This window comes from Camarhynchus parvulus, chromosome 7, assembly GCF_901933205.1.
Source record: "Camarhynchus parvulus chromosome 7, STF_HiC, whole genome shotgun sequence".
Classification (NCBI taxonomy): Eukaryota; Metazoa; Chordata; class Aves; order Passeriformes; family Thraupidae; genus Camarhynchus; species Camarhynchus parvulus.
In genome coordinates, this window is record NC_044577.1 from 24,689,697 (window position 1) to 24,703,549 (window position 13,853).

General features: G+C 40.8%; 1 protein-coding gene across 3 annotated transcripts in view; it reads right to left on the reverse strand.

Moving 5' to 3' along the window:
• CNTNAP5 (contactin associated protein like 5) overlaps positions 1-13,853 on the reverse strand; it is a 271,197-nt gene that overhangs the window by 124,515 nt on the left and 132,829 nt on the right. For 2 of the 3 annotated variants that reach the window (XM_030952826.1, XM_030952827.1), the window contains exons 7-8: positions 10,763-10,906; positions 454-718 (exon numbers count right to left, since the gene is read on the reverse strand). In XM_030952826.1, coding sequence (XP_030808686.1) covers positions 454-718; positions 10,763-10,906 — 409 coding nt within the window. The remainder of the gene's footprint in view (positions 1-453; positions 719-10,762; positions 10,907-13,853) is intronic. The other variant, XM_030952828.1, reaches the window with a different exon arrangement.

Consider the following 13,853-nt stretch of genomic DNA (forward strand, 5'->3'; position numbering starts at 1 on the left):
GTAAGGAGAGGAAGCCCATGGTCAGCCGCTCTTCTGAGTGTAGCATAAAGGGGGAGTCCAAAGCTACAGTCAGAGAAAGAAAATCAGCTCTGAGCCTCCCTTAACTTCTGCTGGGGAAAGATGCCGTGGCTGGCTCCCAGCTGATTTCAGCAGAGTCTGAAGATGGGAACAGGAAGGGCTTCATGCGACCTGACTGAAGAAAATTGAGTGTGACTGCTTAAGAACATAGAGGCTCAGCTAACTGTCAGTGAGACTGAGTCTGGAGATTTCAGGATGCCAATTTTCCAAGCTTAGATCAAGCTGTACAGAGCAGCTTTACCACTGGAAAGCAAGAGAAAATTTAAAACAGAAAGAAAGATTGTGTGTTTCATTATTGCTTGATCCTTTCATCCCAGGGAGCCAAACCTTTATGTTTTAGAAGCAGACAAGTGAAAGTAAACAAAAAATAAACACCTTCAGAGATTTCTACTGGGTTTTCAGTCTCCTTTTGAATAAGTAGCATCAATCTCCCACCATGGAGGTAGACCAAGAGATGTCCTGAGCTTTCAGACAGCTCGGTGAACAGAAGCAAGCCATCTTTATTCCACGTTCGGAACTGGAAGCTGACTGACAAACCGTCAATTTGAGCAGTGCCGGGCAGCAGCAAGTAGCTTCGACTGGCACTCACAAAGGTGATAGGAACAATTTGTGGTTCTGAGCAAGAAAAGGTCACATTCCCCTGAAAAAAGGAAAAAAATCAAACATAATCAGCATGACTTTTTTTCAGTCATCCCAAAATATCTTCAGTTAAATAAGCTCATTGGATTTCTAATCGCCCTCAAGGCTGAAATAGGTATTATTATTATTCAGACACATATCTTTGGAAATCAATAGGAAATGTATCTTTCCATGTTGGGAAAACATATCTAACTTCAAAATTTTACTTTTATCCCAAATGCTGAAGATCAAAAATCAAAACCTTACTTCTTTGAAGAATGTAAATGTAACCAAATGTCCTTATCAATGCCACACCTTAGTTGATTATCTCAGTCACCCAGCCCTTAAATCAATTTGCAATTTGTCCAGAAGAGAAGCACATTTACTCAAAGCAGTCTGCAGAATCTGCACTAGCTTGTATCACTGTAGCTGATGGAAGAAATTACTCTATCAGTTTGCTCAGCCACTGTAGATTACCCCACCAGGTTAATCAGGCCATGGTATAAAACCTTAACAATATATAAAGCCAGGATGCACTTAAGGAGACATGTCTTTCAAAGCCACTCCAGGAGAAAATTGTTGCAGCCAGCTGCTTTGAACATGGCTGCTTTGTAAAATACCAGCTGTAATCTGATAAAAACATCGGAGTGCAAGGCTTTCTCCATGATAACACTTCTCATCAGAGCCTGTACCTCACTCTAACTGGATAATTATAACGAACAGCACTTGATGGATGTGTGGGAAGTTGCAGAGTGCTTGGGGAATTCCTGCCTGCAATCTCAGACAGGTGATGAAACTGCTCCCTATCACTTTCAAACGTCTTTCCAGTCTTTATTTTTTAAACAGGAAATAAATTGCCAGAAATAGACAAAGTTATCACTGGATGAAACAATCCTTGATAGATACTTATCTATATGGCACTACCTGCAGAGTATCTGTTAGGTTCAGAATGCTACCAACCAGATTTGGCAAAAGGAATCCATGGGTATATCATATTATAATGTGTTTTGAGATATAATCCAAAGCCTATCTGAACATTAGTCAGGTGGGAAGTAGGATGGAAAGTTGGTTTCAGCCTTTAGAAGGTTGCTACTACCAGCTGGGATTTGCTGCATTAAGAGATGGTACAAACTTTTTTTTTTGCTATTGCTACATTTCTACCTCAGTTTTAACCAAAATTCAGGCCAGAAGTCCTGTCCTGAGACATGATCAGCAAAGAGTTCTGACTGCAATGACAATGCTGGGACATACGGACAGGAGCTGCACATCTCTTCCCTCGCTTAACCTGGTCAGACTTCAAGCTCTGAAGTCTGACTTCAACTTTAGCCTATCCATTGTCTAAACAGAGGCAGAGCAGGTGTCGTTCCACACACCATAAGAACAGAGAGCTGGAAAAGCACAAAGGTGGTACAGCAACATTCTGTGTAAAATGGGATTAAAGGTGCTTTTGGAAGTCAGACATGAGGTGTGTCTGCCTTTTGGGGGCTTCTTTTCAGGAAGTATTTTTGTTACTCTTACTCAAAAATTGAGACCTCCATGATATAAGAGCCATAAGTAATTGCAATCGGGACTAAAAACTAGCCAGAACTTGTGAAAAATAAGAGGCAAAAAAGAAAAGTTGAGTAAAACAACTGATGCCCCAAGAACTTACATCAATTCAACTGATTAATTTAGGAGGGAAACAACTTAAACCAGCATTCCAAAACAAATCCAGATGATGTGGTTAATACACACCAACAACAGTTGTTGACATCCTTACTCTGACCAACTTGTCTACCTCCCTAGAGACAGTAACATGAAAACCTGAAAAAAGACATACACAACTGTTACTTTGAAGTGGGATGGGTTCCCTTTAAAAAAATTATTAAATTTGCCGTGAGTGTTATTTTCAATCAAATTATTCCAGCAGGTCTAAGTCAGAAAAGTAAACAGCTCCCTCTAAACCTTCATCTGATCATGAGCATTTTGCATTAATTGGCAGCAGTTCTGGAACTCTCCAGGGTATATGCCAGATTTCTGGAAGACACTTGATTTTATAATTGAACCCAATTTAACTGAAAAGTAAAAGCTCATTGGCTAGGAAATGGGATAAGAATGGTCTAATCCCTAGAGAAAATAAAGGAGACGTTCAGCTTTACCCAGCTGCTGAAAACTTTAGCTATCATGTGGCATTTGAGAATTCCATTGAGTCCATCTCCAGACTGATTAACGACTCCTCTAACAAGCAGTGAAATCTTAACAAAATAGTTCTTATTGTTCTTACAAGAGGAAACTTCTGAGTCTAAAAATGCAATCAAGATACTTGCAATTTTTTCACTGCTGCCACAACAGCTGTCTTAAGAAAACAGTAGGAGCAGCCCAGATTTCTGCAGGCAGGGTACAGCTTTAGAGGTGGTTCTTGTTCAAGGGAGTTGTTGAATGAACAGGCAGCAGCATGTTACAGCATTTTAAAGAAGAACCAGAACCTCTCCTATTAAAAGAGAATGGAAGAACACAGTTGCTAAGTGATGAGGATAAAAGTGGATTACATAGAAGATCCTCTGAGCCATAAACTTCATCCAAAACTGACTGGAAACTTTCCAGTGACTTCTGTGGGACTTCAATAAAACCTGTATAACTTTAATGAACCATTTCAGTCATTTCTGGCCTTTCTTCATGTAGTATTATGTACTGTTCAATGAAAAGAGAAGACAACACCACAGTCAGGGCAATTGGTAACAGGTTCTTTATACATCCTCCTTGCTCTCAGAGAATACTAATCAAAAATAATATGCACTTGGGAAATTATTCAAACTGACAGCTGCACTGCAATTCTCAGCACTTAGCCTACCAGAGGATCCAGGCCAAGATCACAGCTTGAAAAGAAAGAACAATAAATGAGTATTTCTGAGCTCTCATTCTACCTGCAGGTTCGAGCATCAAATGGGCACTTAAACTTTCCTCATTAATCACTCTGTGGATACTGTCCAATAAAAAGGGTATCTTGCTTTCTGCAGAGGATTAGAAAGGATGATTTCATATGACAGGTAAAGGGACTAAGATCCCAGGCCTGGCTGAGATAGAAATGTGGTAAACTGGCAAGAATATCTCCAGCTTGGAAATTAGAGGACAACTTCTAGCTGTGAAGGGACTGAGTTTGCAGATAAATTTACAAGGAGAGTAACAGAATAAAAAGGTGACCTTTGATGCAGTTTTAAAAGGATAAGATGAAAAATTGGACTTCAACTCTGAGAAACTGGATTTTGAGAATGAGGGAGGTTCCTTCAAGCCCTGTTTTAAAATTAATTCTCTCTAGCAGAACAAATGTCAGGAGACCCACATATTTCATGTACTTCTCAAGACCATGCCGAACACTACATGAAAAGCAAATCAAAGTGAGATACCAGCTCCAGCCTTCTGAAATACTGCTGCAAACTGTCTTCAAACAGGATATGGGAGCACCAAGGTGCGCAGTGGTCCTTCAGTTAGGACGGGTCCACTGAGTGAGCAACCAGTCCATCCCAAGAGCAGGGGACCAAAAGTTCCTGTACTGAGATGGGTTTCTGTTTCTCTGAGAACAATTTCAATATGGAAATCTGAAAGCTTTCCTGATCCAAGTTACATTGAAACTAATACGGCCTGGTGATAATCTCATGACAGAGAACTGCCTTACATCCACTTACTGCAGGTATCGTGAATTCCAATAAAATGTTAATTGTTGTCACACTGATTTAAGTTGTTTACATTAAAACAATATTCTCAATGGAAAGAAAGTAACATTTAACAAACAACAGAGAAGGCTTAGAAGAAACTGAAACATTGTGACAACATGAGAGAAAAAGGGATTAGATGCTTGGCCGGACCTTTCTGGATATTCTTTATCTCAGACTCCTGAACAGACTGTGTCACTGGCCAGAAGCAGAACAAAGGATTTTAGCATTTTTATGCCCATAGTAACTGTACATTGCTGTTTCATTACATGGTGCAATAGTGAAGAGATGTTGACAAAAAATGAGAGGAAATACAGAAATATTTTGGAAACATTCTACATTGTTTTTCTCAGAGAGACAGGAAAAGGGGGAAAAAAACCACAGGAGGAAACACACATACACAGAAAATAGTGACCACTTAATATTTTCTCTCTGTGGTGTATTGACTTTGTCTGCTAGGATGCTAGGAAGAAACCCTCTTGTGTCAAGAGAAAGGCAGTTCAATAAAGCAAAGGCTGCACACAGAAGCAAAGGAAAACAGAAGACTTAATTTTTACTTTCCATGAGCAGATGATGCCCAGCTACTTCCTAGGAAGCCGGGTTTCAGCATGTGTAGAAGTTGCTCTGCAATAATGAATGCCTTCCTTTTTCTCTTGGCTTTTATTGCTGAGCAGACTCATTTGGTGTGGAATATCCCTTTGGTCAGTTTGGATCAGCTACGTCTCTTCCCAAGATCTCACCCACACCCAAACTCCAGGTGAGGGAGAATATTCACTTTAAGCAACAAGTAGGAATGAAGCCAGCCTTTCAAATTCACCTTGATAGAAGTGAATAAGATAGATGTGTTAGATCAAACTGGCAAATTATTACAGTCCAAGTCCAATTTTTGCTCCACTTCAAGGTAAAGTGATCTACAGCTTATTAGCTTTTATTGCCTAAAACAAAACACAGCAGCAATGAGATTTTTTTCCTTCATCATTATTATGAAAACAGAACCACATCTACCTTAAAATAGAAAAGTGTATGGAAAGCAATTCCTATAAGCATTTTTCTTTTTTTTTATGTATTAGTTTCCTTTAATAGATTTTCCTCTTTTAAATTCTAATTATCTGTGTATCATAACACAACACCAGCTTAAATGGTTGGTGTGAATTGCACACAATCCAGGCTCCTGACTGTGATGGGCTCAGCTTCTGTTACGCCAAGTGCCAAAGACTTCCTAAGGCCTCACCAATTGGAATAAGACCTTAAAAAATATACTAAAGCCTCGGCTTTGCAGAAAATTACATTTTCTCCCATTTTCCTTATCTCCTGCTAACTCCTATGACAATAATTAGCCATCTCTCTTCCTCTCCTACAGGGACTAACAGCCTTATCACCTCCCACCTTGAAACATCCTCCTCTGCTCAGCAGGCACTAACTGCCCTATTCATTCAATTTGACTAGCCAGATAATGTAATAAATGAAACCCTGAACAATTGTTTCTAACCTGTAATTTGCTGAAGTCTGATGACTCTCAAAAAAGCCTTGTTTGCTCAGAAACATGTCATTTTTTTCTGCATGTCATCCAGAATGATTAAAAAATATGGTCTCTCTCCCTGAAATACTTGCTTCATTTGTTGCCATCACAACTATCAAAATCCTAACACAAAGAAACTTTTATATCAAGGAGAGTTTATTAATGCAGCTATGTGCTGGATTATACATTTGCATGCTGGAACTCTTTAGAATTGTGGACAAAGCCAACCGAAATCAATGGGAAAGATGTTATTTAAATAGACTTTATTTCAAGACCTCAATTGAGGTGACACACTTAATTTCTTTCAAAATAATCCTGTTATACCCTTCAGGAACAATAAAGTAGGACCTTAGAATGAATGTTATTTATATAGACTTCCTTGCTATTTCACATTGCTGGTAGAATGCAAAGGAGACTCCTCTGAAGACCCAGAGACCACAAAGAAAGATAGAAGAAAATATAAAAACCTATTTTTAAAAGAACCAAATATTTCTAGAACCTGAGTTCACCTGCCTTATCTAAAAAATAACAAATTCAGTTCTCTCTTTAATTGTGTGACCAACACTTCCATTAAATAATTGAACAAAATTTATTTTTTTAGAAATTCATCTTGGTCCACAGGAAGTTGTGAAAAATGTCACTGAAAATTTCCAACATTTTTTATATAGGATTCCTATAGTCTTTTTGGAGCACCAAAAATAGGAGAAAGAATCTAACTTGTGATTCTCCAAACCCTAGGAGGGGCCTTCACAAATCACCAGCCTGATGTTCACAGATAGATCAACGCTTGCCAGAGCACTTTGGTAGAACGAGACATTCACAGACAAGTAAATTCTTCTCAGGATGAAGGTATCTCAAATCAGCTTAATAAAATAGCATGTTTGGATTCTCTATAAAGAGAATGAATTATTAGTTTACATTCTCCTGTCACTAGGTATCTTTCCTTGCTCTTTGATGCTGGCAATTGGTTATTTCCCCAAGGCACTACAGTGATACATTTACATGTCACCACATCCCTCGCTGTGCTGAGCTGTCACTCTCACATTCAGCATGGCAGGCCAGCGTAGAAATTCAAGCATATCTGAGAGCTGACAACTTCTGCCTCACAGTACCCTGCACTCCTCTGGAGCCAGCACAGGGTTTGCTCTGCTAAACAAAGATGCAACTCCAATTTTTATTAGCCAGAGGTAATGGAAGAGAAAGGGAGATTGTGTTTTTCTCAATTTCAGTGAGTAAGTAGGGTGGAACATTGAGAAGACCAAACACAGCATCTTTTCATGATCTCCTAATTTCTTTTCACAAGCTAGACAACTTCCTATTTTGGCATCACAAATCAGTGAAGCACAAAAACAAGACACTGGCCAGAGGTCACATTTGAGCAGTTTCTAAACGTGCAACCAGAATCTCGCATTAATGTTGCTAGATTCCACCCATCCATGGTGGAATGGATCCTATATTTTCAGGAGGCTATAGCTATTGTTTTCTCTTATGTCCTCCCTCCACCAGATGCATTTAGCAATTCTCAATGGATTTGTCCTCCTAAAACTTGCCCCATCTCTTCCTGCATCTACGTATACTTTTAACAAGCACAAAATCCCTCGATGAAGATTTCTCCATCCCAGATATCAAGAGATAAAATTTCCTTCTGTGAAGAAAACTTTCCCTTCTGCTTCTTGTAAATGTGGCTCTTACTTGCATATTTTCTTGCCCCTACTTAATTGCCCAAGAAGTGTAACTGCTGTGTGATTTCTCATAATGAGCAGTCTGCACTTCTCTTGTGCTGAGAAGACATTTTGTAAATAGGGCAAACCTTTAGATTACTGTTTTAAAGCATTTTATGAGGTTCCCAAGGGTCCACCATAGGACCATGACAGTGGTTAATTACAGAAATTTGACTTCTCATAACCTTTTACAGTAATCACTTGGATAGCACATAAAAGATTCTATATCATTGCTCACATTCAATGATCAAGGGAAGGGAAAACAAAATGAACAAAAAACCCCAAACAAACAAAACAACAAACCTTCCCCCACCCCCCCCAAAAAAACCCAAATCCAACAAAAAACCTCAAAAGAAACCCAACAAAAATCAAACCAACCAAACAAAAAAACACCAAACCAAAAAAAAACCAAAAAAACCCCTAAACACAAAAAGCCACAAAGCCTACAACATGCCATCAGGGACAGAAGAAACCCCAGAGAGAAGAAAGATCTCCTGTCCAAACAGACAGTGCTATGTAGGGAGGTTAAGTATCAGGCAATACAAAAATGGAATTCTGAAGGCAAGTTCCAGTTCAAAGAGACAGTCTGCCTCCTTATCTTGAGATGCCTTCTCAAGGGGGTTTATTGCAAGCCTGAAAACTGCAAATGAGTTACAGAAAAGAACAGGCAGAATGATAATCACAGCCACCACCCAAGAGTACAACACAAACTACAGCACTCTGCTATTGACAACCTGTAGTTTCTTCCTCTGACTTTAAATGATTTGGGACCATTATTTATACGGGTGAGGAACTACATCATGAGAGGAAATCTATACCTCCAAAGCTGGGGTATCATTCTCCTGCTTGTGTGAAAGATGTCAGAAGCAAAAAAACCCCAAAGCTGATATGTATGAAAACCCCCAAGTTTGGCTCAATGACTGTGGCAACATTCACAAAGGCATAGAGAGTGAGTGTTGAAGTCTGCCTGCCTTTGGAGGCAAAAACTGATGTCTCTAAGCATTAATGGCTTTCTAATCCCAAACCAACCAGTTTGTCATCAAATATCTTTTGCCAGAAGGCAAAAGTATTTTGGGGATTAACAAGGCAGAACCATCTCAGGTGATCTCCAACTTGTGGAGAGAGAACGTAAATAAGCAACATATTTTTAGAAGGAGTAGTTCCAAGTCCCTGCTACATTTAATCATTCTTCTGTGCTGATCCTTTCATTGCATTTCCACTTCAGACAACCTTAGTGACTACAAAGACATGAAGCAGAGAAGATTGCAGCTCCCTGTGGATAGAGAGCTTGTTGCTTGAAAACCTCCATGCACTTGGAGTATAAGCATCTAGTGCAGAGTAACTCTGGCAGGCAAAACACTAGATTTAACAAGAACAAGTTATTTTAATTTGAGGAAGTTAATTGCTAATGAGTGAGGAAGAATAGAAAAGGAAAACAGGATTAGCCTGGATAACCTAGAAGTACCTGAGAGCTGCTAGAAACAGCTGGGATGCAAAGAATGTTGGAAAAGAGATTTACAGGGCCCACTTCCAATAGAAGGGTGTTCATCTAAGATTATGAGGCACTCTGAGCGTGGCAACCTTTCCATGCACTTTGCATACCCAAGCGTCACAGACACAGCACAAAACAGCTCATAAACCTTGAAAAATGCAGTAAGCAGCCCGCCTCTGGAAACCATGGTGTTTAAATCATCACTTATGTGAAAGAGGTTGAAGGGTAGAGGCACATCCCCAGTACCTGAAATTGAGAGAAGAAGCTGGATTCCTAGACCTTTCATCTAGCATTGTCTGAACCAAGGGTAGTGATAACAGAGTTTCACTGCTTGGAGCCACTTACACCCAGACAATGCCCTTCTGAGAAAAAGTGCATTGCAAAATTTTGCTCTTCCCCTTTAGTAAGGCCTTTCCATTACCCAACCAGCAAAACAACCAGATGTTTAATGACCTAAGAAGTGGACAAGGGCTCTTTGCTCCCCCATTAGAAAGTAAGCTGAGGGGAAGAGCAATTTAACACAGCTCATAGGATTTCTGCCTTTGAGTCCTCAGTCAGAACAATCAAACTCAAGGTTATGAAAGCAAAGTCTCTCGGTCCCAGGGGAGTATCCTGGAGGCAGTCTTGACTGCCAACAACACAGTGAGGAACTTCTCACCCATCACCTTCCCATTTTCCAGCTCCCTGCCTATTCAGCCTTGCCCTAGGCAGGGAAAGCACAGAAAGAACTTTCTTGGTGTTCTGGCTTGCTTTGTTTTAGGTTCTGTGTTTTTATACACATAGCTACAAACTAGAAGATGCCATGGGAGCCAGAAGCAGTTTCATCTCCATGTTCTCCAAAGACACAGTGTTAGCCGAAAGGCATTTATCAAAGCACAGTGTAGGAGTGAGACAAAAGCTGAACAGAGCTGAATTAAATCTAGTTTGTCAAGGCTGTGGCAGTGTAGTTCACTCTTCTTACAAAATGAAATAGTTTTGTTATTTTTGTGATATATTTAAATGTATCTGTAACTTTGGACATTATTATGTGTTAAGTTACATTTGTGGTTTATGCTATCAAGCTGGATAAACCTGTAGTTCCTCTTGCTTTACCCCTACCATTCCGCATTTAGAGACAGTAGTACAAAGTCAATGGCTCTCAGAACTGCCAATATATTGAATATAAGGAGCAGCACAAAGAAGAATATTTCCAGTGATAACAGGAGTATTTTTTCTCCTCTATAAAATGTACTGAAGTATCAAAGTGGAATTCTGCTAGCGCTGTACTTCCCAACAGTGACAGAGAACAGTTCAGAAATTAAGATTTTATCTGAGTTAACCAGGAAAAAAAAATCTCTATGACTTCTATTATGCCATTAAATATACACATTTTTATCTTGAAAAAAAAAATTAAAATGTTTCCCCAAGCAAATTCTAATACACCAGGAAAATCAGAGAAATGCATTGGTTTCCACATGTCTCTCAATAGCTCTCTCCACAGGAGCCAGTGCTGGCTGGTGTTAACCTCAGCAATATCATTTTAACAAGCTAATTATCCCCACAGCTATCCAAATCTGAACTCTGCTCATTCAATGCAGCCAGCAGCACCACGAGAGCACAAAAAGCATGGAAGCAAAGAAGGAAAGCACATGGCACTGCCTCTTACCACAGTATAGATCTGAGGTTTGCGTCTTTTGGCCAGGTCAATTATATTGACTCCATTGTAATAGAGGTTCTCAATGCACCCGTGGAAATTTTTCCTCTGAAAGGTTCCTGGTTTTCCTGGGACAGGAATCCCTCCGAAACTGAGCTTTTGGAAAGAATAAGAACAGCATTATTTATATTATACATATGCATGTGTATGTATATCTTATATGACACTGTGTTATCACCCCAAAAGCAGGAAAGCAGAGCCCCACTCCATACATCCACTTGGGGTATTGTTTAAGAAACAATTCCCACCAACAACATCACTGGGAGCATGAGGCAGGCCCTGGGCATCTCTCAGAGGAAATCACAGTTCCCATTGCATTCCTGCTGCTGAAGAAACACTTCTGGCACAGAGAGCTCACTGCTTTGGGAGCAGCTCTGAAGTGCCTTGGCACACCAGCCTAGTGCCACCAGCTCCCCTTCCAGGAACTCCCACACACAAGGAAACCTTCCCACAGTGTGCAACCCACAGCCCCACTGGCCCAGAGGGTGACACCAGGCTGCAGCCCACAGTGCTCAGGAAGCTCTGAGCAATGGGGGAATAAACTCTTCCTGCCCTCAGAGCTCTGGGCTTGCCTGGGAGCTGCGGTCACTCCTTTCCATGTGTCGAGCAGTTCTGGTTTCAGCCAGAGAAGAGTACTATCACATACACAAGTACCCCATTTGCAGCTTGCACTTTCCCTGTGCTTTGGTCTTTACAACTGTCACATGTGGCATTTGGGACTGAGCTTTGCAATGGAGAAGTTCTGCAGGCTACACATTTGCACAAAACTTCTGCTGTGCTGTTGTCTCAGTACTGGCAGATGTGAACACTGTGCAGGTTACAGCTCCCCACTCAACTGGAAGGCTGAAAGCCCTGGGAGGACAAAGAGCCTAAGAAAATTAAGCTGGCCAAATACAGCATAATTGTTTAGATTCTGAAGAAAAGAAAGAAAACCATACTCCACAACCCCAAAAAATTCAGATAATCTTGCCTTCATTTTCCAAATGTCACAGCTCATTTCTAATTAACTTTACTGACCTTTCTGGCAAAGCATTACTGGCAGTACCACTAAAGTTTTACTCATTTTTCCCATCACAGCCAGCAGCATGGTGAGTGATATAATGGGGATCCTGCAGCCACACTTGATCAGGACCTGTGCTGCAATCCTGCTGCATCCACTGCAGCAAGAGCACGCACTGCTGTGTGGCACTGCTTACAGGCTGCCAGCTCCTGGAACCTGGTCAGCCCTATTCCCCTGTCACAATTCCCAAAGCCTTGCCTCAGCTCATTATTACAAAAATAAAGGGCAATTTGGGGGTTATTTTTCCTCCCACTCCATCTAATGAGCTGGGATACATAAGCAAGTGAAACCTCCCTGGGTAACCTTGAAAACATTTACTTGAAAACAAGTTCTTAATGAACTTGCACCTCAGTTGTTTTAATTGATCACTTCAGAGAAATAAAGAGTGAGCAGACTGCTACTTTACGTCACTTGCAGGTTTGTTATTGGCATGAGGGCTTATCTGATAGCAATGTTGTTTTGGTTTTTTTTTTTCAGTGAGAATCATTAGTTCTTTCTAAGAGGCCAGACTTTCCTTCTTTCATGTTCTATTCTTCAAGTCTCCTGCTTAGGGACTCTGTACTGGGTTTCAAAACCAGAAGAAAAATCAATATCAATTACACCAAAGCATTATTAAGAAAACAGTTTCCTTTGTGATTGGTAATAATTTTAATTATGAAAGCAATGATTTTATTACCCTCAGTAAGGCCTTTAATCCCTAAAGTGTGCTGAGATAAACTTTCAGTAGACTGCATTGCTGTAACGTTTGACTGAAAGACTCTCTCAGTGCAAATGGAGAAAAAACACACTGAAAAACTAAGCTCAGGGGACAAGGTCTGAGTGCCAAAGTTGTTGGTGGTGATGCTGATTTACAACACCTGGAGATCTTTTCTATCATGTTCCCTATTTTTGAACATCTGGAAAAATGTTCTGTAAATTAGATTGGAGCCTGAGTTTCCCCTAGTTGGCACCGAGCAAGAGGTAAGAAATTTCATTATTTTGAAATCAGAAAAGCTGATGACTCAGTTATTTGGCTTTTCTCAACTCCATCTTAAAAGCAGTTACAGTTTTGGCCCCTAATAGTTCACCCTAAAGCTGTTGCAGAATCCCACTGTTCCAAGTGCTGACCCTACTAAATGTGCTCATGATTTGGTAGAGCAGTGCCAGGGGACAGGTATCACTCTCTCCACCCTGCTTTGTGAAATGCAAAGAAAGGAATTTCCTTTGGAAGATGAGAGGAGAGAGGAGGCACCTGCCACTGCTGAGCTGTCTGCTTTTTTCCCTTGGGTGTGTCGGAAAATGATCCTTTCCAGAGAAATGAATTCAAAGTGCAAAGGGGGAACTTGTGGTCTCTGAAGCAGTGAACCGTGCCAGCTCAACACACCCAGACAGGGCGATGGCTCTGTGCAAGCGCAACCCTGAGCCTTGTGGGCAAGGAAGACTTGGCAGACAAGCACAAGGGGATAAAAATGAACAGGAGGAATTTGCACACATTTGCGTCGATGGCCAACAGATGAGGAGCTGCCTTGCGTACAGATATGATGATATTTAGGGCTTTAAGGTTCTTTTTAAACAGCTATCATCCATAAGCACTGAACTGCTGGAGTGATATAAACTGCACTCTGCCACACCTTGGCAGAGGAGCACAGCAGGCTCAGGTTTATTGGCAGGCAGGACATTTCCTCTGCTGAGCTGCTCTGGCTCCCTAGATCAGCATGCTCTGCAACATGCTCAGATGTGAAGAGAACTGGGTCAAGCTGCTGGTTGTGAGAGTCACAGAATCACAGAATTACTAAGATTGATAAAACCTCTGACACTGAGTCCAACCCAGCACCCTCATGTTCATGACTAGACCATATCCCCAGGTATCACTTCCATACACCTTTGGAACACTCCCAGGGATGATGATTCCACCACTTCTCAGGGCAGAATATTTCAATGTGTGAACACTCTTTCAGTAAGGAAGATTTTCCTGCTATCCAATCTAAACCTCCTCTGCCACAA